Consider the following 26582-nt stretch of genomic DNA (forward strand, 5'->3'; position numbering starts at 1 on the left):
AGAGCCTTGGCAATGCAGTGTGAATGATACCCCCTGCCAATGACATACAAATATATAGCATTCCATCACACACTTTAAACACATACTTTAAAAGTGAAAGACTTCCGCTTCCAATCCAGTTACCAAGAGTCTGGGACCACAAGCCCCAAGACTCATTAAAAACCGAGTAATTGCTCTGATCTCTCTTGTAAAAGCCTATGTACACATTAATTCTTATTAAATTAATCGGGGATGTTAAATTGAATGACTCACAGCTCCCTTTTGTGGCCCCTGTTACATTTTTGTCTTTTTGCACCCACGATAGTAACACGCATGGAGTTTGGATCTGCTGGTAGGATTGCCTTCCCATTTTTCGTACTGGTTTCTTTTTTTATATCCCCCTGGAGATCCTCTACCGGAGGAGAACACGTGGCCAAAGTCCTGCACCAGATCCAGAAGGTGATCCTGAAAAGAGGTGGATGAAAGGTTGTCGTTCTGTCCCTGGTGACGCGTATCCCATGCTGGGGAGGTACTACACAGCTCGCACTTGAACACTGCAGCTGTCCCGTGCGCACACTGTACATACGAAGCAATACGGCTCACACACAGCACGGTGGCACAGTGGGTAGCACTGCTGCCTTGTGGTACTGGGGGCTTTGCTTCAATTCCTGGGGTGCTGTCTATGTGGAGTTTGTATGTTCTTGTTCACATGGGCTTCCTCTAGGTGCTCTGGTTCCTCCCACAATCCAAAGACATACTGGTTGGTAATCTGGCTTCTGGGAAACTGGCCCTGGTGTGAGTGTGTGCCCTGGGGGGGGCTGGCATCCTGTCCAGAGCGCCTTGTACCTTGTGCCCGTTGCTGGCTGGGATAGACTCCTGCTCCCCCGTGACTCTGAGGTGGAGAATGCGGTTAGAAAATGGGATGGATGGATTACAAAATCTCTGCTGGGGACACGATTCACTTTTCGAAATGTATTTTCCAGCTTTCATTCTTGTCTGTTCCAGGCTGGAATGAATCTACTAGTGCCCAGCAGGACTGGCCAAAGTAGCCCAAACAGCAGTGGTGGCACCATTTTTTTTTTAAATCTGGCCGGAGTTCAGGCATGTTGCGCAGGCGTGAGGGGATCCGGACTCCTCCGCGCCGCTAGGAGCAGCAGAGAGCGCTCCTGCTTGGCGACTCTATGGCCCTTTATTGGGCCCTCTCTTGGTCCACGAAGCGTTTCGTTGTTTGCCAGGTACTTCCTGGTAACGCAGGCAGGAAATAAAGAAATAGAAAATTCGGAATCGATATAGTCTGTAATAAACAGGAGGGGGGAAATTCAGAAATTATATTTATCTTGCAACTTGATTCTTCCTGGTCGGTGTTGCAACGCTTCGATAGGAGGCTTTTAGCCACTTTTAGACCCGCACCGATGGTGACATAGGCTGGAGTTTGTACTGCGTTTCGAGACGTTTTCCGTTTAAAGAAAAAGAGCTGAATATGTTTGTTATTAAAGGAAAAGTTGTTAAAACGAGCCCGGGATCGATGTTTCCGCGGGGAGTGTTTTTTAGTTTAGGCCAAGGACGTAAACTTCACTGAAATCGTTCTGGGGGGGAGACAACAATTTTCCCCACAACGCCACGTCACAAACTACAGTGAAACAGACGGAAAACAAGCTCCGGACATTTCGGCAGGTTTTGAATTGCAGGTGGTTGTGGACACATCTTTAAATTTAATTAAGCGAGATCACATTTTAATATATTGAAAAAACAACCATGGCGGCTTCCAATTGCGGTCTGATAATGAACGTTGTAAACAGCATCGTGGGAGTCAGTGTGCTGACGATGCCTTTTTGCTTCAAGCAGGTAAGTACATTTAAAATGACCGGTTCGACGCTGTATAACTGAGTGTTGTGCTTCACAGAGATTCATGTCTAAGGAAAGCAGAGCTTGTAGCGGATGGAAGCGATTTGCATGGCTGGTATTTTGAGCACAAAGTTATAGGGAAATTCAGGCAAATTCAAGTGAAAGTTTGAAATCTCTCCATGTTCGCAGGTGTTATGCGTGTTCAGTGTTGGCTGAACTTTCACTGCCGTAGAAATAGTTTTTTTTTTTCAACAGAACATGAAATAGAAAGTCATTGTTTTGAAAGGACAGAAGTTAAAGGAAAACTTAAAGGACTTAACTTAAAGTATGCTTGCTCCGGGTTGTCCACAATGTGAGGGAATCTGGACTTTTAAAAAGTTTGTCTCTGTAACTGGTTGTATTATGTATGGCCCTGCCTTAAAGGAAATTAGTCATCCCTGTGAAATGGAGAGGACAGAAATGTCAGCTTTGAGCATTGGGTGAGATTCTGTGGGGGGGCATTGCTGATCCTCTCTGTTTCTGTTGGTCTTGCTGCAGTGTGGGATTATTTTAGGAACCTTGCTCCTGTTCTTCTGCTCCTGGATGACCCACCAGTCCTGCATGTTCCTGGTTCACTCTGCCAGCAGCACCAAGCGCCGGACCTACGCCGGGCTGGGTAAGGGCCAGCAGGCTCGCCCATCGCTGCCCCCACTCTTCACTGTCTCGTTCTCGGACACACGCGGGTCTCTTTAATGTAAATCTAGAACGGGTTGATTCGGAAACAAGCTCACCCAGCTCAACGAATGACCACCTACCAGTCAGCTTTACCAGTTGATTTGGTTCATTCTTTCTAATAAATATCGAGTGGTTAAATGGTTCTGTAAATAACCGATTACAAAAGATAAAATAGAAAAGAAGCCTGATGGCTCTTGGGGAAAATAAAAACATTTTTTTAGCTCAGCTGCACCCCCTGAAACAGCTTTTCCTCTGCTGATACTTCATATTTGGCTTCCAAGATCACACCATTTTTACATGTAATGAGATAAGCAGCATAATTAAGCATAATAGAAGTCCGAATTGTTGAAGTTGTGCATAATCTTTACCATATTTCAATTTCATATTTTTGCAGCTTTCCATGCATATGGAAAAGCAGGAAAAGCCTTAGTGGAAACAAGGTGAGGATTTTCCTTCGCATCAGTGGTCCTTTCACATTGTGTTTGAAACTAGAACTCTTGTAGGTTTTAATTAGTCAAGGTTAATGTTATTAAGTTAAACTAACCTAACTATTGTATGGAAAACTAATTGTTTTGTCTTTGTCGAGCAGTATGATTGGACTCATGTTGGGGACCTGCATAGCCTTCTATGTCGTCATTGCTGATTTGGGGTCCAATTTCTTTGCCCAGTTGCTGGGTCTCCAGGTGGGTGCTGTTTTATAGGAGTGCACAGCTAGTCTATTTTCGTAAATGTCTGAAATCAAGGGTTAGAACTTTCTTTCTATATTGAAAGTAATAGTCATTTTTTATTGCTTCCAGGAATAATTCAGTTAGCTTTCATCCTGTTTCCCTGTGTTCAGTGTACATATCTGACTGGGCCAGATTGCTCCAGTAAGGTTCTGACCTTCTGGTTCTCCTATCTGTGTCATTAGTAAACCTTTAAGGATCTGCTTGGGTATTCTTGAATTGGTACACACCAAGAAAACGCAAATGTGCACATTGATTTTAATTGTATTCTAATCTGTGGAGTCCATTGATTTTAAGAACATGTCCTTTTCCTGACTGCTTTATGATGGTGCCACCTTGAAAAATGTTGAGACACAACTGTTGTTAAAGTGCATTTTCTTACAAAGCTTGGCTGAACTTGCTTTACCTGTGTTATTACTCTTAAAACAATCACACCCACTTCAGACTGACTGGAATATAGGTGGCAGAACCAGTAGGTTATGAAATGAATGTATTGACTGGGTCATGCAACCATGAATGTTTGAGAAGCACTGAAGTGGATTTGATAATGTCATACCTTGTTTGAATTTTAAAATAAAGAGGAGAGCTGCATGACGTCTTTCTCATGTTTTGTTTATGCACATTAAAGCCTTTGATGAAAAGTTATCAATGCCAGCCGGCAACTACTTTGTGCCTCAACATGCTCTTTTTTTACTTTGGGCCTTTGTTTTGGTTTAATTCAGTTGCATTTTGGACAGCATATAAACAAGTTATATGTATTATTAGGATTATACCTTTAAAGCTTGACTGAGCAGCATGATGAGTAATAATTTGCATTTAATTAACTAATGCTTCATGACAATTTTCCTGTCAGTGCCCAGCGTGTGATCACATTAGACTTCACTGAAAAGGGACCAGAGTTACAGCCTTTTTTAATCCCTCTGCAATTTCTGTTGCTAGATGAGACTAATGTTTAGAGTGGGGGAGGGATCTGTTGTATTGATGCACAGGTCTATACCATTAACTCTAAAGCAAGCAAAAGTCATTCCCTTAAACTTGCATGCCACCTGCTAGCATGTCTCTGAAGTAAATGTCAGTCTGTTGCAAAGAGGTCTACTAAGGTCTTTGAATGTCAACTATCTAACCTGCCCTATGTGTGTCCTGTGGCATAAGGAGAAGACTGTGGGTTGTTGTGGTGTCTATAGCTGACTGGGGTGTAGGGGGTTGGGTGTGGTGTCTGTAGCTGACTGGGGTGTAGGGGGTTGGGGCTGTGCAGGGTTGGGTCTATAGGTGATGGTGCTGCAAGATGGAGTGGTTGATGGGGTTTAATGGTGCCAATTGCGAATCAATTGCTGTGTGTTTCAGGTGACAGGGAGTTTCCGTGTGTTTCTGCTAATCGTCGTCTCCATCTTCATCGTGCTGCCACTGAGCCTTCAGAGGAACATGATGTCCTCCATTCAGTCCTTTTCTGCCATGGCTCTCATATTCTATACCCTTTTCATGTTTGTGGTGAGTATTGCTTTCCTGAAATACACAGCTGGTTCCCAGGCTTTACAGCTCTAGAGTAAAATCGCACTAGTCCACTTATATCCCCCAGACAGCTTTTAGTCTTTAAAGGGGAACTGAAATGTTATTAAACTTATCAGTAAGCATAAGACATCACTGGTGGCCACCAGGACTTTTCCTAGAATAGAATTGCAATGTCATATATTGGGCATGTAAAGTTGTGTACAAAAGCTAATCTACCTCAGTACTGCATTTTTCTGTAAACATAATTACCGATTACAATATTGATCTTCTATAACCAACAAGGTTTAATTATTAATAATAGCAGTATTAATAATTTCTTGGATTTGTGTAGCACTTTTATCCCAAAGGATCTTAAATTGTTTTACTTATGGGGTTGGACCCACATCCACCACTGAAGTGACGCACCCTCCTTGATGATGTATTGCAACCATTTTGTGCCTCTAGTCCCACAACACAGCAGTTCAGGTGGAGGAGCGTGGAATTCTTTACCATTTGATCTAAGGGTAAAGTTTAGAAAGGCTAGACTGCAAGCCCAAAGTGCAATTTGGTCAGGACAGAAGGGTTAACGCCCTTATCCCATGGCACTGCACCAGGTAGCTAAATAAGTTGGTTGACTTGGTTTAACTGTAGAATGGTATGTCCTACAGCACAGTGCCCTGTCACTATACTGAATCATTGGTTTGGAAATTCTGACCCAGAGGGATGGGCGACATCTACTGGTGCTCCAGCTGGTTTGATGTCAACCCCACCCCCGTACAGTACCGACCAGGCCCAGCCTTTCTTAACATCTGATGCCTGACAAGTCGGTTATGCTGCTGTCAATAACAGGAACAGTCATAGCTTTAAGACCAGACAATGGCAGCAAAATGAATATTAGCTTACAACAATTGAAAAAGTTTCTCGAAGCTTGTTGTCGTAGACATTTTCTGCTCGGAACATTCAATCCTTGTGGTCACAAAAGAAGTGCTTGATATGTGCACATGGACAAAATAGAAAAGCCTAAGGAAAAAAAGACAAAAATAAAACTCAGGAATACAGTCTGTATAGGGAAGAAAAATAGGGAGGAAATTACTGTATATATATATTTGTTGCATTACAGTCTTCCACATAATGAAAATGATCCGACTTAGTTCATCTGTCTTGTTCATAACTGAGTTGGCAAGCATGTGGGAGAACTATCTCCCACCCACTGACATCATGGGACTTATGGAAGGGTCAGTGGTGGTGCACATGAGCATTAAGAAAGAATTGGTAAAGATACCAAACTGCTTTGGAAAGTAATTTATGGACCGAATTTGAATGCCATATCCACCTGGAAAAATGTTTCAGTTCCCCTTCAAGAGGCTGCTTGTTTAAGCTTTGATTAAATTTAGATGCCTACGCTCTTTGGAAAGTAGTTTTAAGCTCATTTAAAAAAGGCTTATGCCTTAAATTGGATAAAGAAAGCCCATCATTTTAAAAGTTATCGGCTGAATCCTGTTCTCAGGAGTGATAAAAAATTGAGCGTTTTAAAAAATTCAGAATTTCCCCTTAACAGTAGGCAGCATTCATCGTCATTCAGTCTTTCTCACGGACTGAATTTTCTTCATGTGAGAGAATGAGAAAATGTGCTCTTAGGCATCACCATCTAAATTGAAAGTACATGAATAGGAACTAAAGGTTAATGTGAAACCACTTTTGAGAATTTACTACTGGTTCTAGATCAGATGTTAATGAGTCTGAATGGGAGAGAAAAAGCAACTCTCTTCGCTAAGTAGCTCAAGCCCATAGTGGATTAAAATGCAGGTCACAGTCCCCACACATTTCCTCTGGACTGGTTCATCCTGGCAGAGTGACAGTGACAGGGACACAGACTGACATTGGAGCAGTAAGCTAGTACAGGTGGCATTGGAGGCCTCTGTCTGTGCATGTTCCCTGGAGGGGAGAGTACAGCTTTCCATTTGCCACAGATTGATGTCTGAGACCTTGACAGTTCAGGCCAAGCAAGGAGGGGATTTGCTCATGTGTCTCCTCCGCAGTCCTGAAGTGTGTGTGAGAGCATCTAACTAAAAAACTAGTACTGCCAAATTGCAGTATGCAATCCATAAATGTTATAGAACAAATGCATACGATTTATAGAGATATAGAATTTGCTTTCTTGTGTGCAAAGCCTATGATTAGTTTGCTGCTTGCATTTTGTACCAGCCATGTTTTTTGGCCCCACTCTTCTGCTCTAGTTTATTAATCGCACTGTAATAGTTTATAGTTTGCGGTCACTGGGGCGCAGTGCGTAACAATTGAAGACATTACCGGTCGCAAACTGGAGTAAAGTGGAACATTGCCTGGGCAGCACCATTGCCTGTGTCGAGGGGTCTTTGATCAGCTGTTCCAATTCTGCTAATGACGGAAAGTATCAGTGAGTTGGGTCCCAAGCTTAACTTTACCCTTAGGCACGCTGGCAAGCAGAAGTGGACTTCTGCTACTATGAACATTCATTGGCTCCTGGGCGTGCAGACTTCAGTACCAGTGATAATGGCAATTCTGCTGCTCTCATAGCTGTCCAGAGTAAAATCCTAAAATAGCCATGAGCAGCATTCATACGTAGTTTATGGACATTGAATGGGAAGATTTCAGTTTCAATTCTCTTAGCAAGGATTGGAAAGCTGTTTTTCAGATGGTGGCAGAAAAGCTGAACAACCTGATGCTAAATAGAAGAGAGAGAGGAACAACCAGACCCAGTCTTTCAGACCTTCAAACTGAAATCTGCTCCCGATACCAATTGCCACACATTTAATACTGTGTCACTCTGTTTAAAGTTAGAGAGCAAACAAAACACAGAGTTGAGCAAACGAAAAGCCACCTAAACAAAGCCTAGAAATAAGGAAATGTCGCCTGTTAACAAAATGGTGGCGACAAGGTGTGGCTAAATCGCTTGTCAGCTGGGCCGCGTCACACCTGCGGATCTGACTTCGCCACTAACGCTGTCCATGATGTGTTTCCCCTTTGCTCCCTTCTTACGCTGCTTCTAGATAGTGTTGTCTTCACTGCGTTACGGGATTATCAGTGGGTCATGGGTGGAGAAAGTGCACCTGTGGCGTGTCTCAGGGGTCGTTCAATGCCTGCCAATTATTGCGACTACCTTCTGCTGCCATCCGTAAGTAAATTGCGAACCAAAACAAAATCACATCCTGTTGATTAATCTTCATGGGGGGTGGCTCAGAACATGGCATGGCATTCTCTCTCCTCCGCCCCCCTGCCCCCCACCATTCACCTTCCACCCCATGTTCCTGGAGACTGTACCTGATTTCTGGGCATGTGGAGCTGGGGGTTGGGGGGGAGAGTGGGGTTGTGTGTTTTGGGGAGGTGGTACCTACAGCAAATGCCATGTTAATTGCAAAATTGGTGACCGGATTTTGATTAAAAAAATGTTTTTTAAATGATCTGACTTTCTCAAAAAAACCAAAAACAATCTCTAATCTAAATTGCATTGCTTCCTGTTTTCTCAAACTTTCTTTAGCCTTCTGAAGGTGTTGCACTCTGACACTTGTATTTCACTGCCACTTTCAGGCCTCACGCGGAGTGTTGATATGTAGGGGGTCCAAACTGATTTCTTAAGAATCAACAAAAAACATTTTCTGATAAAAATTTCTGTCATAAATTGATCAGTAGATGGAGAAAAATGTGCCCAGTCAGCTAAGAGGTCCTTTCTCTAGATTGAACTATCGTTGCATTGAGAAGAAATTAATTTCAGTGCAACATGCCTTTTAAATTTAAAAAGGGTGAAAATCATTGGTGCGTTAAAGTCATGGGTGGGCACACCAGTTTTATTTTAGCATGGCATTTTCTGGTCTTTCCTTTCTCCTCTGCCCCCGACTCCTTGGCGAGAGAGGCGCCTGGTTGATTGATCTGGACGACCTGTAATCTTCCTTGCTCTCCCTCAAACGCAGATGGTGCTGTCCTCCTTCAAACATGGCCTCTTCAGTGGGCAATGGCTGAAGCTGGTCAGTTACGTGCGCTGGGACGGCGTCTTTCGCTGCATCCCTATCTGTGGCATGGCTTTCGCCTGTCAGTCGTAAGTACTCCCCTCGTCTCTCCTTCCTCTGTGGACTTGGGATGGGGAAGCTAGCTGTACTCCGCCATGGAAAAGCCGGTTCTTCACCCCTTTTAATCCCTCTGCTTTCCGAGCACGTTTTTCAGTGCCGGCTGCTCCAACCAGTGCGCTCGAATGCCACTCCTGACTCAATTGTTGTGATCAGGATGTAAAGACTTATCAGGAGAAGGAGTCTTATAGTTGTTCTGGGGGCTGAAAGTTTTATTTGTGGTGAAAGAAAACAAACGGTGACCAGTGGCTTTGAAGCACAATCTTCCTGCAAGGTTCTGCACTCTGGTTCCTTCAGTTTCCGTGAATGTGTAGTACTTTTTGGATTGGAAGCAAAAAGTTATTTGCAACCACTTCTGGTGTGTATGTTATACCTCTAACTGGTATATAATGTTTTTTTTTCCTTCCTAATCTGACCGCGAAATCTCCCTCTGTCATCCATGTGCTTTTTGTTTTTTGGCTCACTTTGAAAAGCTGAGTTACACAGTTTTTCGTCAAGCCAGAAATCGCGTCCAAATCTGACTAAGCCAGAACTGTCATATGCCACGATTTTCTTAATCCCCTGTCTCTTTGTAGGCCTTCCAGGTCTATTAGTCTTTTCCTATCTAGAGCTGGAGACTAGTAACATTGACTAAAATAGTTTATTTTTTCCAGTTTACATTAGTAACAGTTTGTGTTTTTAAAGGAATGGCATGTTTCAAATGAGTAGTTCTTAGCTGAGGGAGGAACACTGGTCTCCCTAAGGGACTGATGCCAAGGGAATAAGTAGCTTTTAGTGAAGTCTGTCAGTACGTGGACTGAAGGCTTTTTAACATCACCTTTTTTTCTGTCCCTTCCCATACCTTTTTCATGCTGTACATTCAGTGGGGATGCTACCTTTGTCAAGATGGATAAAAGGATTGACCTGCTGGTTTTAAAGGAAATGATCGCTTGTGTCCTTTCATCCATGGTTTTGCTGTGGGATGCCAATCACTCAAATGGGTGAATTAAAAATGAATGTATGAAAACATATCAAGGGAGCATGTGCATGAATACATCTAGCCAGTAGAATCTCATGTGCATGTGCATCAAGGAACCCATCCAAAGGTACCTGTTCATAGTCTTCAAAAAAGAAAATGGCTTTGGAATAATAAACCCTCTTGCTTGTAAATCTGTGAAGAGGGTTGAGCTAGTACTGAAGAGCTGCATGCCAATGGTGTCTGAAATAAGGAAAGCAGATCTTAGGACGTTCTAGGGCAGGGGTGTCTTAATTCTTTCTAAAGGGCCACATGTTAGGTGCCTTGCAGGGTTTTCAGTAAAAGGGCGCAATACGGAAGTTATCTGAAGTCACGTCAGAACTGACTTGGAATGTAAAACGGATGATCTTAAAGTCGTTGAGGATTGGAGCTGGCTGAATCTCTTCCAGGGGAAGGCAGCGGGTGAAGGCGAGCTGGGGATTAAGGGATTGGAAGGGTGGAGATCACAGCGTGGCACTGGCTCTGTATGCCAATGGGAAGGGGCCAGTGGGACCAGTTTCATTACAGTTTGGGGAAAAAACTAATCTTTTCTGGAGACCTGCAGCAGTGATCCCTTTTGGTCCTGGAGGAGAGATTTTCGCAAAAAATCTAGAGAGCCATGGTGTCTTTTTTTCATTTTCCATTTTTTATTTGAATCAACTGACTGAACTGCCTTCGATTACCACTGTTCAGGCTTTCCCGATTCTGGTCCTTGTATCCCAGAATCTATTGGTTATCATTCCAGCAGGACTCTTGTTTCTTTGATTGAACCAATATTATGATTGATTACGCCTTCTTAATTGCTTTCTGATCCTCTACATTTTGATTTTTGAGTTTTTGCATACCTCATCAGCCTGCAGGGGTGTGGTTCTGCGGGACTCGGGATCGCTGATCTAGGGTTAGCTGGTTCGGCCTGAGCTCAAAATCATTTAAATGAAACTGTGAAAATGATGAGATCTGATTAAACTTGTCTTCCAATGGTTTTGTAATGAATTTAAAATACTAATTCAATTTTCTCGAAAATCCTTTAACACCCCTCTCTCACTTCTGTTGATTCTCTTACATATGGGGGGGATGGGTGGTGCACAGCTCCAGTCCCTGAGGGCCAGAAGGCTTCTAGTTTTCCTTCCTCCTGAGCCCTTAATTACCTAATTGAACTCATTCTTTCCTTGATTGGACACATTTAAGCTTTCCTGGGTCTTGAGAAATTGGAGAGTTAAAGACCTATAAAACCTGCAGGACAACATCCCTTGAGGACCAGAGTTGGCCCCCACTGCCTCACAGCCAGTCCAGGGAGGAAAGTGTCTGCCATTTCTGACTGATCTTTATTTTTGTCAGCATGCCTAGCCCTTAGTAGAAGCTTTTAAACGGGGGGGGGGAAAGGAATTCATGCTCTCGCATCCTCGAATCGCCTCATAAGATATCCATTATTCTGTGTCTGCATGTGTTTATTGTTAAATCTTATCTGCTGTCATCATCATCATCGGCGCCCTTGCTTGTGAAAAGTTGTCTCGGAGAGATGTCTTCCATTAATACAATAAAGGAGAAGAGGCATTATGCAATATGATTTATGCTGAGTGAGTCTAAATCCTGAACAGAAGCCATCGGAGAAGGTGGCACACTGGCACAGACTGTTAAACCTGGGTTTTGCAGTGCCCTTTAAGGGACTGTCCCAGCTCTTTGGCCTGCACAGTGCAGATGACTTTTGCAAACTCATATTAGAATTGGGTTACCTAGTCCAGGAATATGAAGAGAAAAACATTATCTTGTAGTGAGTAACGGCTTGCACCATAACTTAATGTTTATTTTCCCCTCTTGTCTCCAAGCAATCAAATAATCATTATGTAGGGCCTGATCCTAGCCGATTTTATTTAAAACTGTTTACACCATGGACAACTGGATACTGTTTCATAGAAACATTCTGAGATAAACAGCTGCCAGGTGGCATCTTGTGTACCTTAGTTGCATGCTTTTTTTCATGCAAACCTTAAATGTAAAATTTCAGACAAAATATACATCCCTTGCTCTTCTGAGCTGTACTGCATCAAAACCCCTCGTGCCTACTAGTGCAGGTTTCAGCAGTATCAAGTAGTGATCTCCTTTGCTGAACTGTGCTGCCTTAAACTGAACTGTTTGACTTGTTGGATGCGTTGGAGTCATAGCAAACAAAACCATAAGGGAAAACAAAGCTAAGAAACTAAGCTTGTCAATTAAGAAATTGTACTGGTTAAACACTGAGGCTCCAGACTGCTATAGAATTGATTGATATGGGAATCTGTGTTATTTGCTCAGTCTTTGCTTGCTGTTCTAGTGCTGAAAGAAGCAATGACCAAACATCTCCAAACAGAATTAACATTTAGAGACTGGAGAAAACAAGTATGACCCCTTTTTTCAAACCTAATACTGCCAAGAAACTTTATAAGGTTCTAAAACTTGACTCGCACTCTGCTTTAATATATTGCAGCTGTAAATTCCCCTTTTAATGTGCGTTGGCTAGCACTTTTATAGTGTGCTGTGATGACAGTGTTTTTTGTCGCTTTTTGTTTCCAAAAGATAACTTGGACTGTGTTGCTAAAAGGCTTTATTCTCTCTGTTCATTAGGAGTTTTATTATTTCTTTCAAATCTTTGTTTCCTGTCGTTTCATTTCTTTTTTGTTCATTTAACCTGAAGCTGTTTGATGCAGCCTTCAATGTCTGTCTGTTTGGATGGTTTTATTTGTATGCCCAGTAGCTGGTTCGGGCTGCTCTTTTCTTGAGATTCAACTTTTTGATGTTCTAACGAACCCATGTCATGACTTGTTTAACACCTTGCTGAGACTGCAGTTCTCTTCCTTGCTTTCCAGGCAAGTCCTGCCCACCTACGACAGCCTGGATGAGCCCTCTGTGAAAAGAATGAGCACCATATTCACATCTTCTCTCAATGTGGTCACTACTTTCTACATCACGGTGAGTGTGTAAAGACATTCCTTACATCTATGGCTTATCGAAACCACAGATTTGGTGATTTCCGTTGAGTTTCAAGCATGGTATAAGCAGAAGTTCAAAGTACTAAGCACCACCAAATGCATGTGTATCCTGATACACACTGCGTGAAATAAACGTCTTTGGTATGCATGACAGAATGGAAGTCTTCTAGGATGTACATGCCATGCCACACCTTAAAGAAATGGTTTGTATGGCTTGCTGGAAAGATGGCATGTTGGGATTTTATTCTTGCCGTGCCTCTTTGTGCTTGTATGATTCAATCCTGGAGCTTGACGTTGACGTTTTTTTCCCTGATTTTGGTTCATTGACATTCTCTGCTCAGGGGGTTGGGGACACTGCTGTTCAGAATTATTAGTCTAGTTGGCGCTCATGGAGCCTATCAGGGATTTGACTTATAATAATAAGCTTTAACATCTAGGCCACAGAGCCTCCCCATCAAACGCTAGGATGGTTAATTATAGGCTACAGGGACAATCATTTAAACTGCCTTCTGGGTTTAAAAAAAATCAATTAGCCTTGTAGTTTCTAATGAACTTCTAATGTCTCTAGTCAGATCTAAAAATATGCTTACATGCATACACACAGAAAAATATACTTTTTGTTAAAATATACAGGAGAACTGTGGTCTCTTGTGTGTCTTTATATGGGTCATTTCTGTAATGAGATCATCCAAGGGTTTTTGCTGTTTAGGACAGACATTTCTGGAGCTGTCCGCAATTCCATAACACACATTGAATTTATCGTGTAGTGTATGATCCATACACCACGTTAAGTATATTTACTGAAGAACCGTGCATCAGGGCTGTGAGAACATAAGAGTTTTACTCTTTATTCAATCTACCTGAATAGCAGCCTTGGAAATCACATGGTTGTCATTCACTTCAGTCACAATGGGTATTCTGCATAGTTGGATATGTATTCACGGCATTTCCATCTGAAGGTTATTTCCTTGTGAAATTTCCTTTTTTCCTTACAGATTATTTTTTTACCATTGCAGAAGTACACGTGATTGATTAAATCTGATTGTGAAAATTAAATCCTGTTCTTCATCATGGTCATTCCATTAGTCACATGGTCACTCATGGAATTTGTCAACCCCCTTGGAGGTACATATTCTTACTTATGGACAAGACAGTGGCTTAGTGGACTATCTTGATACCTATAGTTACATGTGATCATCTCTTTGCTCACTACTGTGTATGTGGTAAGCACCAGGAAGGCATCGGTATGGCGTCATATGAGGCATCTGAGATATGTGCAGTCTCAAGTTCTGGGGTTTAAGCCCCAGCTGTTCTTCGAAATTTAGTTGGTTGCTGTTAATAAAAATCAGTTTTCTGTAAAGAGCATTGGATTTAAGCTCAGCTTTGATGAGTGGTCATATGTTTTATCACCTCTCCCACGGCTACAGCGTTTCCTCTTTTGTATGCGGCTATCCTTTCTTCCTTTATTAGCACTGTTGTAGGAGCTGGAGAACGAAGAGCTTTGTTGAACACTCAAGGTCTTCTACCTTGTGATGATCTCGGCACATTTTCCACGAAACATCAAGGATAGCTCTGCTTTTCTCTTGTTTTGCCTTTACAGCCCGAGCCAAGATATGAGGGATGACGAATGAATCCTCTCTAAAAAGTTCAGAGCACTGTATCTGGTGAAACTGTTTTAGCAGGTTTTTTTTTTTGTTTTAATTGCTGGTTAAGGTTAATGCAGTTGAGCAAAAGAAGGTTTTGACGAAAAAAAGGATGTACAGAATTGTAATGCATTTTTGACTTTGGGTTAGAGGTTTTCTTTTCATGGGAGTTCGCACCAGTTCTGTCTGAAGGTTGCCATTACTATTCTTTTTGATGGTAGATTTGCATTTTGGTGTACTTACATCATGTTAATTGGGTGTACTTGGCTTTAAGGACAGCTGAAAATGTTCTTGTTATATATTTAAATAACATAATATCTTTGTGTATGTACTGCAGGATCTGCAGTGAGCTAAACAAAAGATTTTGTGAACACTGGTCTTTTTCTTGTGACTGCAGATAGGGTGTATAATTGAGAAATGATCAAAATAAAAGCTAAGAATATGAGTCTCAGGCTGTTTAAAATCGAGCAGCATTTGGAACATGTAAATTGGAGATATCAATGGAACATATCGGGGATGATATGACTTTCAGATCAGGGAATATATGACTTTCAGTTCAGTCTTCATTTTGACCAGTTAGGTAGAATGTGAGTAACTTGTTGACATCTGATAGAGACAAACTTATAATGCTGTCATTCTTGCCATTTGGCTACAAGCAATTTCATATGACAGCAGTATTCTGAAAAGATCACAGTGTGCCTAGCACTGTTCCATTTTCTTTAACAACTCCTTTTAAAAATGCTACTGCAGGTAGCAAAGATGATGCACTGTGCCAAACCTCAGAACCAAAATGCCTGATTTTCTTTGATTCTTTTGCATTTTTTCTCCCTTAGTATTATTGGATAGGAGTGTGTCCTTTAATTCAGAGCTTTAGTGCTATCATACTGCTATCAGCTTCATTGAAATGAATGATGTTGGGTGACTTGGCTCTGTCAGCTCCCTAGAAATGTGGAGATTTAAGGATATTAGCTAGGTTGTGTACAGCATGATGATTTAAATTGGTCCCCTATTTCTGTTATCTTACTAAAAAATAATGCTTCTGTTAATCCTGTATTGCAAACCGAAAAGCAGACAGGAACACTCTCTGTTTTTGCTTTTCTGCCAGAGGGGTAACATGAGGGCTAGGTTGTTTTAGAATGTTTCACAGTCTGAAGTGAAAGTACTGCATGTTGATTGTTGCTGTGTTTAATGTTGAAAGCATCCTGTTCTGTGATGATTTACAGCCTTGAGAGCAATAGAAGATCTGTAAGCATGCAATGCTGGTATATTCCTCAGGTTGGTTTCTTCGGCTATGTGAGCTTCACGGAAGACATTGAAGGAAATGTGCTGATGAACTTCCCCTCCAACCTGGTGACAGAGATGATCCGTGTGGGCTTCATGATGTCGGTGGCGGTAGGCTTTCCTATGATGATTCTGCCCTGCCGACAGGCCATCAACACCATGCTCTTTGAGCAGCAGGTAAGAGGAGTGGGCAACACGTCATGCGTACAGTGACAAAACCTGAACTTTCAATTCAGTGTGTGATACTAAATATAGTTAAGCATAGCTTCTTGGATTTGTCTTCTGTGACTGAATCTTTGTTTTTAAGAGAGGATTCCTAGTCGGAGAACAGTTTTTCTGGGACTTTAGTCACACATTGCGAGGTTTTGTCCCCTTTCCTGCCCAGAGAGCTCATCTGACAGAGCGAGGTTAGAAATGTAATGGCGAACCACACTCACCAGGGCTTCTCCCATTTCTCAGCAGAAAGATGGCACCTTTGCAGCAGGGGGGTACATGCCACCTCTCCGGTTTAAAGGCATCACGCTTTGCATCGTCTTTGGTACCATGCTGGGTGGGATCCTCATCCCCAACGGTGAGTCTTAAATATCGCAGTTATTACTTGCAAATATTTTTCAAAGGGCAACATTTTTTTCCTGGTTGTAGGAAGGTAAAAATGGAAACCCATGTGCTGTGCCCTAAAGCTGTTGCATTGCTTTTCATGAAATTAATCAAAATGGCAGGAATCCGTTTTCAGACTTTATAATTGATTTTCTAGGATACACCCAAGTCTTTCAACTTGCAGCCCCTAATTAGTGCTATCTCCACTGGCTCTGCATACAGGGGCCGGTCTTTTGGATCCTGTCATACACGTGCTCACTGCTCCTTTCAGTCTCTTTTGATGCTGCCTGCTTAGATCTTTTAGCAAATATATTTGGCCTATTTTAACTTTTTTGTTCCCAGAGGCTTTAATGCTGCTTTATGGCGTTACCCTTTGGGAAGATACAGTTGTAATGGATGCTGTATTCAATAAATAATGTTCTCGCTATTGGAAAGTGATTTCCAGTTCCATTTGTTCATTTGCATTACAGTGAGCATCTTAGTTTTTAAATCCAAGTATGTTGGTGTGTTGAATTCACATCACACAAAGTAACATGTTGCATATACTGTACAAGTTGAAAGCATGCAGATGTTCTCCTTCACGTTATATTTGCTGTATTTGAGTTAAAGTGTGCTTTTAAAGTAATTTTGTTTGGTCTTGTGCCTTTTAAAAACCAAGCAAGTCTTTATTGATATGGAATACTCTGCCTGAGTGTGTTTGTGACCGTTAACTGCAAACCGCAATAAAGGTATGTGTTTCAGGCATCACTTTTTCATTCAGCATTGGGTTAAATTATTACTAACACAAGAGACGTCTGGGGCTTAATTAGGCTAATGGGGGGGAAAAGGATTAAGAGCAGCAGTTTATTTAATTAAGTGTATCTGTTCCTGGCAGCTATGTCCTGTGCCAGCGTTCATGTTCCACAGAAGTTCTGCTTCAGTCAGGCAATCCAGAGGATACATTTAAATGATATCCCTTGTGATAAAAAGTAATGATTCAGCTGCTTACCCTGAATGAACTAAAGGAATTGCCTGGCTGTACATCTGCTTTTTCAGTTGAGACGATTCTGGGTCTAACTGGAGCCACCATGGGGAGTCTGATCTGTTTTGTCTGTCCTGCCCTCATCTACAAAAAGATCCAGAAGAACGGGCTGTCTGCTCAGGTATGGCACGCTTGGCATGAACCCTGCCACATGGACACGGGCCCTGATCCAGGTGTATATAGCGCCTTTGGCTACATATGTAAGCATCCTGAAGTGGAGAAAGGAGACTAAAATGTCTTCAGCATGCACCACTGCAAGGATCTTGGATATCCTTCGGGAGTCAGGAGTTACAATACATGTTACAAGCATCAACAATATATTTAAAGCCTCCAGCATAGTCGTCTGCTTGTTGGAACAACTTTGATTGTAAAGAAACCAATCTTATTTAGAATTCCTTACATTGTATTGGAATCTTCACATAGGTGACCATAACAAGTAAACTATGCATGAGATACTAATATAAGTGTTATAGAAGCTAATTCATTATATTTTCCAATCAAATATACTAAAATATCCGATGCCTAGTTGGCTTATCAAGTATGCCTTGTCATAAACTTCCTCTGTTCTCCTGTACATGTCTATAACGATTAGACGTTACTTATTTTGCTATAAAATCCAGAGATATAATGATTGTTACCTTGAAACACAGTAGGTAAAATTTCAGTCTAGCATTGATATTGAATTGTTTTTGCATAAAGAAGGAAAAACATTGAAAATAATAGAACTATGCAGAATGTCAAACTTTAGCACAGAAGTCTAAGTCAGCTAATACTTTGACATTTTATTACAGCAGTTCTATATAAATTTGATTAGATTACAAAAAAATCCAATAAACTAACTTTTGAACAGTTATTTAATACATATGCCATGTAAAAGAAGAAATAAACCAACTACCCAATAGAGGTATTTGCTTTTAATTTTTTCCCAAAAATGCATATTCTATACAGTAATATAGTCTTATGAGCTTTGTTAATGTTGGAGACCTGGTAGGGTCTTAATGTATAATAAATTATTGAGAAAGTTCATTTACAATTCTGGGCATTATTTAGTAATTGTTATTAGGTATAGACGTTGTCCAGCTGCTCTGAAGGATTCCTCTCTAGAGCGATCCCAGACAAATACAATGAATGAAGAGCTCAGTGCACAGGGTCTGAATTCTAAGAAATTCATCTTAGGAAGGCAAGCGCCAGGAATCTCAGAGCTCTTAAAGACAAGTGCAAAAAGAACAGCACAGAGAATCACACTTTCCCTGAATAACTATTGAGATTTTATTTGGGATACTCTTGTATGCAATCATAGTTGGACCTCCTTTGATTGTGTGATAAAAGGAGGTATAATGTTCTTTTTCAAAATAGTTGATATTGATCAGTCCAGTGTTTTGGAGGGTGGTATTAATTGATTAACGGGGAGCCATTATTATAACTTGCTGCATGTGTACAGTATGTATTTTCTTGCAATACCATTTGACACTGCAGGCTGCTAAAAGCAGGCAAAAACCAGAGTATTATGCCGCACTGCTATGATATTTCCGATATTATTATGATGATATTTGAATGTGAAAGCTACCAGTTGTCTCTCACCAGAAAAAAATAACCACTCAAGATTCTTTTTAAGGTTTGCTTAAAATAGTGAAGTAATAATGGTAGACGTGATGGAACTAATAATAAAAATGCCGTGCCAGATGTAAAGCTTGGCTCTCAGATTTCCTCCGCCGGCTGTCTGTCTGGCTATCCCGCCTTGCGGGGAGAGAGCTTGCTCGAGTCCGGGAGGAGGCATCCTGTCAGTCAGCACCACAGCAGAAATAATGGAAAGAAGTTTGTTGTGAAAGGAAAGAGTGAGGGATATAATTACAGGAAAGGCCTTCGGTTCCCTGACACTGCTGTCTCTGGCAGCTTGCCTGCTCCTGCCTTGCCAAGGGCTTCCGTTATCTTGCCTGGGGGTCTCGGGTGCCGTGCCAGACTCCTTTCCTGTCCTTCTTCACCCAGAAAAGCTTCTTAAATTCATAATTTTTATTTATTTAAGTGCCTTCTGAAAGGGCTTCATTAGCGTTTATTATTACTTCTTGATAGGATCAGTGTCGGAAAGCAGATAGTTTTACTAGAATGGAGAGCACATGGTTTACAGCGTGCTGCAGTTCTGGCAGGGAGAGCCCATCCATAATGGCTGTTCAGCAGCAGCCAAAGGAAACTTTTAAAACGAGAGAGCATCGGAAAGACAGGAGAACTGCAAGTGGCATTGCAGATATTGGTGTTTAGAACTGTAGTAGACTAAAAATTAACACGTAGATTTATTTAAGTTGTTGCTTTTGCAACCACAATTGTAGTGGTTACGTGGTGCAGTTAGTTCAGAACACAAAAAATAGTCTTAAAGCTAAAAACCACTTTGTTAGCGCTTGTAGAAATGACAAGAATAGAATGAATTTGTGCTGTGACTTTATTTAGTTTATAGTAGAAAGTGTATGCGTGTAATCTGGTCAAATTTCCCCCTGGCCTTTAACAATCAAGGCCTCCTAATAATCCCCATCTATGGTTTGGTTTCTTTTCTCTGTTCTCCTCCCCACTGAGAGCTGGTGTGTGGTGAGTGTACTGGCGCACTATGGCTGGCATTGCGTCATCCAGGTGATGGAGGATGGATGCACACTGGTGGTGGTGGAGGGGAGTCCCATTTGAGTGGAGTGTCCAGAAAAATGCTATACAAGTGTAGGGAATTATTATTATTATTATTATTAATCTGGTCAACTGTAGCAAAATGTAGCCTTGCACAACTGAAAGCTGTGCTTAAAGAAGCTTGTCTTTAAACTACACCGTAAATACATTTGGTAGCAGGGAACCAGAAGGTGGGGTAAAGGTTTGTGGTGTTTTGTAGCAGTAGACATGATAGCTCATGGGTTTATAGCATTGTCTTTTATACATTGTTATTCTCTGTGCAGTTAATCTCTGCACTGACACATCAGAGCTCTAGACATCAGTCATATAAACAGAGAGTCTTTAATATGGCGTGTGTCTTAAATCAGAGCATTATATAGCTCATGCTGCGTCGGACAAAAATTGTCTGGTAGTGTCCCCCAGACAAAAACTGCTCATCATCCAGAGCTGTTCCATTACATGTCCAGTAACTTTTTTTGCCTTGAGATCAAACTTCTTACCAGCAATTTAGTGCTTGCAGCAATGATAGCTGCTTGAGCATGGACCTTTTTTTCTCTAGTGCTACATATAAAGCTGTATTAAGCAGGGTGATATACTTTGAGGCACGGTATTAAATTTGTTTTGAAATCTTTACCCGTCTGTCTTCCAAGCAGAATTTGTGCAGCATTCAGTTTGTTTGCAGTCGGCTGTCCTGTAATTGTCAGACGCTTACTTTCAGACAATTCCAAACTGGTTTTTTTTTTTTTAGATTTGCAGCAGATGGCGATTGCACACTGCATGGTACAGCAAACTCATGCTTGTCTCACTGTTTGTATACAACCTATTCAGCAACAAGCAACAATATCAATGAATGGCACTGGCTGCGACAACAGAAAAGGACATTAGCCAGTTATCTGTTTTTTCCCCTATGTATTGATACACATAATTAAAACAGAATATGGAGAAAATAAGGAAGAATGAAATAAGTGTTTGGCATTAGGTAGGGCGTGAGTTTTTTTTTTTTAAAACTCCGCTTTGGAGCGAGTAGTCATCGCTGTAAAACTTAACTGCTGCTATAGGGAAAGTCTCAGAAGCATTTAAATGAGATCACAGAAAGGCCCAGGAAAACAAACCTGTCAAGCACCTTTCTCTCTTTGATGCTGCCATGCATGCTGTCCTGTGGCCCTGCTGTGTAAAGGTGTCTCCGTCTCCCTGACCTCTGTGCCTTGGGATATGCAAGGAGCCCTGTCTCGCAGTTGCCACAGGACAATGGGCAACCAGCAGTGTTTACTCATTGGGTCAGGTTTTAATTCTGGGGGCGGGCAGGAGGCTGGAATTGTTTTTCGTGAGTGGAGCAGATGTTAGTGTTGGCTAGAAAAGGACTGAGTTCCTGCCAACCGAGGGCCTGATCACACCAGACAGCTGTTCCCTCAGTCAGCACTGCCCAGAACACAGGGCCCCAGTGCCAGCATGGTGGCACCGAACCCTCACCTTCCTGGTCTCCAAGCAGGGCACTTATTTTTATTCCTTATTCTCTGCCCTTCTGTATGAATTGAAAAGCTGTCTACTAAGGTGGGGCTTAGGAGACACTTCTCATCTCACTGTTGTATTGTTTCAGATCTTTTTTCCAAGCGTTTCTTAATTCTTTCTGTAACACTTAGCAAAGGCCAAACTATGGAGTTAAAACATGTTCTGTAACAAAGATTTGTAATAACATGGGCTGCAGGAACCAAAGTTGTTATCCCATTGTCCTAGAGGAGTTTTAACCAAAGAAGGCATTGTGGTTTACACCTGTAATACTGTTTTTATTTAAAGATCGTGACCTGATGTTTGCCAAATGGCATTCTCTCATTAGTAACCTTTCTTATGTCCTTATGAATCCCTGAATCACAGCATTCCTAATCTTCAGTAAAGGGAGAGGAAGTGTGTGTAATCTTGTGTTTTTCACCCAAGTATGTGTGTTTCTGTAGCTAGTGCTATTGGTTGGCCTGGGGATCCTGCTCATCAGCACCTTCACCACTCTTTCTATGTTCGGGAGCCAACCTGTGAAGGTGGAGTCCCCCGTTAACCTGGATGACCAACATGTACTCGACCAGTTAGTGGAGAAACCAGAGCCAGCCAAGATCTCTGGTATGTATGGGCTCTCTTTTTGTTAGTTTTGATTCCAAAGTATGATGTGATACATTCCGCCAATGTCAAATAACCATATTGAATATCAACTCTCAACACCGTGTAATTGTAGGTAAGGATGAGTGAAGGTGGATGAGATCCTTCACTGTGTGGCTAGATCACTTAATCTGATGAACTGAGTCAGTATTATATATTCCAAGCAGATGTAGTTCATTGTAATTGTGGGGTAGTGAGGCAATTCTACTGTTTAGAAATTCCCTCCCCAGTTCATCCTACATTTTCAAAACTAGCCATGGGCAGGGAGAGCAGTATGTGTTTGGTCTGGACATTCGAGCAATTATTCTTGCTCCATCCTGAACCTCCGTCCATGACTGACATGATCCCATTTATCACTAGAGGACACCCACTTCCACACCTGTTTCCTGTTTACGCCATCATGGTGAGAGGGCAGCTGTGCGGAAGTGTGTGTGTGTGTGAGAGGGCTGGGGGAGAGACAGGTCTGTAACCGTGGAGGTGAAGCTTTTCTTTCTCTCTTGCTTCTGAAAACCCGCTCATAACTGAACAGCACGATTATTTCCCCATGACGTGCGCAGCCTTGACAGCCAGACGTTATCTTGGGTTTGTGCGATGCCGACTATACCGTCTAGCATTTCGTTCTACTGCTATAATGAAATACAACTGAACGCTCAGCCCTCCTGCAGCAGCTGAGAAAAAAAAAAGTTACCTTTCTGGAAAAACCCAAATTAAATTGTCTTTCAATTGGGCAACAATTGAAGCAACAAAAGCTCACATTAGGTAAGCTGTATTAATGTGTGGTGTTCAGAGTGATAGCACATGACAACATTTCTGACTAAATTAGATAAAATTCCATTCTTTTATTTGTTCGTAGACGTGCTCATCATATTATTAGCTGTAATAATAAAAAACAATTGCTCACATGTTTTCACTTTTGAACAATCCTGCAGCTGTTTGACTTCGGTGCGGAGGAATGTTGCGAACGCTGTGTAACCCATAATCAAACAAGCATGGTCTTAGTTTTGTTGGTTTGACCTGTCCATGCTGATGCCTATTATTCTGTAAGCAAGGGCTTGTCGAAAGACATCTGCAGTCAGCTTACCATCTCTCCTCGCTTTCAAATGGGGGGAAACATGGGGTAGTGAATAAACCTGCCATAAAAAGAACCCCAAAAAAGCTGCCTCATTGCTCATTGTGAGAAACGTCACCATCGCTAACCTCGCAGACAAAAAGCACACATGAGCATGTCACACCAGAATCACAGGATTGTGGTTCCTTGCCTTTCCTTCTGTGTGGAAGGCTAAATCTTCAGCATTGTAAGCAGGAATGAAGCCTTTTAGCTATCTGCTGTCTCCCTGACACTGCACACAAAGCTCCCATCTCGGAAGAGCTGCTCTTCTTTTTTTTTCCGTGCGCTCGGCTGACGAGCTCTGCAAAGCGTTGGAATAAATGAGGTGAATCGTTTTTACTGCTACCCTGAATGACCCTGAGATTGCAGGCGATTATTTTGCATCCCCAGTGAAATTGTTTAATATCAGCCAAAAGCAGCCCCCTCACTGTGTCGTAAAGAGTGCGCGCGGCTGTTAATGCCTGTCCCTACAATGATTTTAATTTCGCTCCCTGCTGAGCAGATAGCTGCTCTGAGACAGGGGGAGAGAAGCGCCCAACTGTGGGGCAGGGTTTATACACGTTTTAAACAGCGTTTTTTCACTGGGCACCATGGTGCGCTGTGTACTTGTTTAATCAAACTGGCTGTGCGAATTCAGTTTATGAGCACTCGTCTCTGCGGCGTTTTTTGTGTTTCGGATCTACTTTTGTGCTTGTCCGGTTTTTATTTTCGCTCTTCTTGTTTATGTGAATGCCTTAGCATGTGAATTGAATGCTGAAGCGGGTTTAGTAGGGGCTGTCCCCGTCCTCTTAATTTTTCACAGCGCTATTACTGGAAACGTCCGTCAGTCTTTGTGTGTTGTTGTGTAAGCCTTCTTTCAAGGCCATTCCGGTTCGTCTTTTATTCTCTCTTCGTTTATTGTATTTGGAAGGGAAGAAGGGTGGAAAACTGATCAAAGTTCTCTTTGGACAGGCCAGCATTTGCAGGAAATGAAATGCACTTGTTTAGGTACGTTTAGAACAATACATTGTGCCTTTTCAACAGCGGACCCATTTCAGCATCAGCTGGGATTGAGCACATTATATGGAGAAACATTCAGAGCAGCATCTGGTAATGTTAAATGGTTTCAAACATGGTGTGCTCTTTTGTGAGCACATTTCTGGTGACTAACGGGAAGGTTGTATTTAACGGTGGAGGCTGCAGTCTTCTCTTACAGTTGTGTGTTCGTTGTTGTGACTCCTGTGTTTATGCTTCCATCTAGTGGCAGGTTTTAAGGCATGCATCTTTACTGTTCTCCCTACGTTCGAGTTGTTCTTCTAAAGCACTCAGACTCTGGAGGGGGCTTGACCTGTTTCTTGTGTGGGTGTTGTCCCAGGTGGGCTGTCCATGTGTTCTCTATACCCAATCACATATTTAGACCTAGAAAAGAGAAAAGTGAAAAGGTTTGCTTTGGTTTAGTGGTAGCCTATATAAATTAAGCATAGAGAAAGTACTGAAACTATCTTGTGGTGTTTTGCACACCTTATGATGAAGAGTTTGAAGGGAGAACTCAGTTTGTTTTTCATAAAGTCATTCTTCATGGCTTGTTTGATGTTTAACCTTTAAAAAAAAAAGACATTAAATATTATATAAATTAGAATGCTGACCATGGCACAGGTACGCAGCTGCCTTGAGCCTGTGCTTTTCTCAGCTCTGAGCTTGCTGCAGTGCACTCTAGTGGTTTCCCCAGTATGTTAGGAACAGACTTCCTTCTGTCCCTGCAGTGGAAAACCCGATAGTGCATGAGCCAATGGACAAGCAGGAGAAACCAAACCCCCCCAGGGAGGCAGAGTTACCAGGCCAGAGGGAACCAGCAGAACCCCCCCAGATTAAAGGACCGGTGGAGATCCCAGAGAGGAAGAAGGAGGAGGAGGTTCAGCTGGATCGACCCGATGCAGGTGACCCTACACTGATGGGCCGGGCCTTACCACCATCACTGAGTGATAGTTCATTCTGTTGATTGCCTTTTGCAGTTAACATTAAGGGGGACATTGGCATCCACAGGTACATAGCCATTACTAGCCAACAGTGGCCATCTTTGTTGCAAATAATGATGAAAGATGCTACTGTAGATCAAGATATATATATTTTATTTGCTTTGTATGACATTTGAAAAACATAATCACTCCACAGACTGGGTTTATTCATAAGTGCAAGGGACTAATCAGTATAGAAATACAATGAACCCCATGACTTCTGATAGAAACCATAACTGTGCAAGAGATTAAGCTGTCTATTAAAGTGTTACCAGTTCTAGCTCACTTTTTTATTCACTTTTTTTCTTTAGAAAATGAAACGCTCATTGTATTAACTGGGCAGAAATCAAAGCACGCCTTTTATCTGCATCCTCTTGCACGGATGAGTTAACTGATTTATTTTACCATTGTATCTTAAATCTTATACCACTGCCTATATTGTATTCATAGGCTGTGTATTCTGAAGTGTTGGAGCCTAATAGCTGTGAAAGAAGATTGATGAAAGGAAGGGGGATAAAAGGCGCGTTGTAACCCTCTCCTAACTTTGCAGGTGTGGCAGTGCCTGTTGGGGAAGCCCACCGTCATGAGCCGCCCATCCCTCATGACGAGGTGCTTGTGGATGAGAGGAAAGACAAGGAGGAACTGGAGAAGAACGAGCCTGCCCAGGAGGCCGGTCAGGGTGTGGCGCAGGGGCGTGCAGAGGAGGAAGAAGAGCAGAAAGGAGCACCGGAAAGAGAGGCGGCCCAGGGCCTTGAGAGCCACAAGAAGGAAGACCATGCAAAGGCAGGGGAGCGCGCCCAGGGGAACGCGGTTGAGCCACAGCAGGAAGGGAAGGACATCAAGGACGGACAGGAAGGACAACGGATGAAGCCAGCTTATAAGGACCTGGAGGGTGCTGCCCAGCAACAGCAGGCTCCTGAAAAAGAGGTGCACCCTGGAAATGCAGGGGAGAACATGGCAGTGAACCCCAAAGAAGCAGACAAGGCCCCCAAGAAATCAGTAGGAAAAGGTGATTTAAAAAAAAAATCAGTTTCTTCTCTCCACCATTTTTCAAAGGCTGCTATACGCAGCCGAACGTTATAGGGCTTTCAGTGATTCAAAGACTAAGCAAAAGTACCAATTGTCTACTTACAGGTGGCCAGCCGCACGGGGGGCCTGAACCAGAGGATCATGGGCAGGGAGAGGACAGAGCTGAGAGGAACTTGGAGGTAAAGGAAATGGGACCAGAGGACAAAGTAGATGGTGAGTGTAACCTTTCTGGAGCTGCTGATACATTTGAAAAATTGATATTTCTTACATACACTTTCTTTTCTGTACCAGAAAGGTGATCAGTGTT

The 26582-nt window shown here is 42.2% G+C and overlaps 1 protein-coding gene across 4 annotated transcripts in view; it reads left to right on the top strand.

Moving 5' to 3' along the window:
- Positions 1 to 1178: 1178 nt before the first annotated feature.
- Positions 1179 to 26582, top strand: part of slc38a10 (solute carrier family 38 member 10) — a 35129-nt gene continuing 9725 nt past the window's right edge. Inside the window, exons 1-14 of one of the 4 annotated variants that reach the window (XM_015356275.2) lie at positions 1179 to 1824; positions 2362 to 2479; positions 2933 to 2978; positions 3128 to 3221; positions 4608 to 4751; positions 7781 to 7905; positions 12689 to 12791; positions 15730 to 15912; positions 16195 to 16306; positions 17368 to 17474; positions 21949 to 22108; positions 24995 to 25168; positions 25797 to 26255; positions 26381 to 26488. In XM_015356275.2, the coding sequence (XP_015211761.2) occupies positions 1735 to 1824; positions 2362 to 2479; positions 2933 to 2978; positions 3128 to 3221; positions 4608 to 4751; positions 7781 to 7905; positions 12689 to 12791; positions 15730 to 15912; positions 16195 to 16306; positions 17368 to 17474; positions 21949 to 22108; positions 24995 to 25168; positions 25797 to 26255; positions 26381 to 26488 (2023 nt within the window). In that variant the 5' untranslated portion in view covers positions 1179 to 1734. Of the gene's footprint in view, positions 1825 to 2361; positions 2480 to 2932; positions 2979 to 3127; positions 3222 to 4607; positions 4752 to 7780; positions 7906 to 8698; positions 8824 to 12688; positions 12792 to 15729; positions 15913 to 16194; positions 16307 to 17367; positions 17475 to 21948; positions 22109 to 24994; positions 25169 to 25796; positions 26256 to 26380; positions 26489 to 26582 lie in introns of those variants that run through there. The other 3 variants (XM_015356274.2, XM_006635419.3, XM_015356276.2) reach the window with 3 other exon arrangements.

Source organism: Lepisosteus oculatus, chromosome 9 (assembly GCF_040954835.1).
Source record: "Lepisosteus oculatus isolate fLepOcu1 chromosome 9, fLepOcu1.hap2, whole genome shotgun sequence".
Lineage (NCBI taxonomy): Eukaryota > Metazoa > Chordata > Actinopteri > Semionotiformes > Lepisosteidae > Lepisosteus > Lepisosteus oculatus.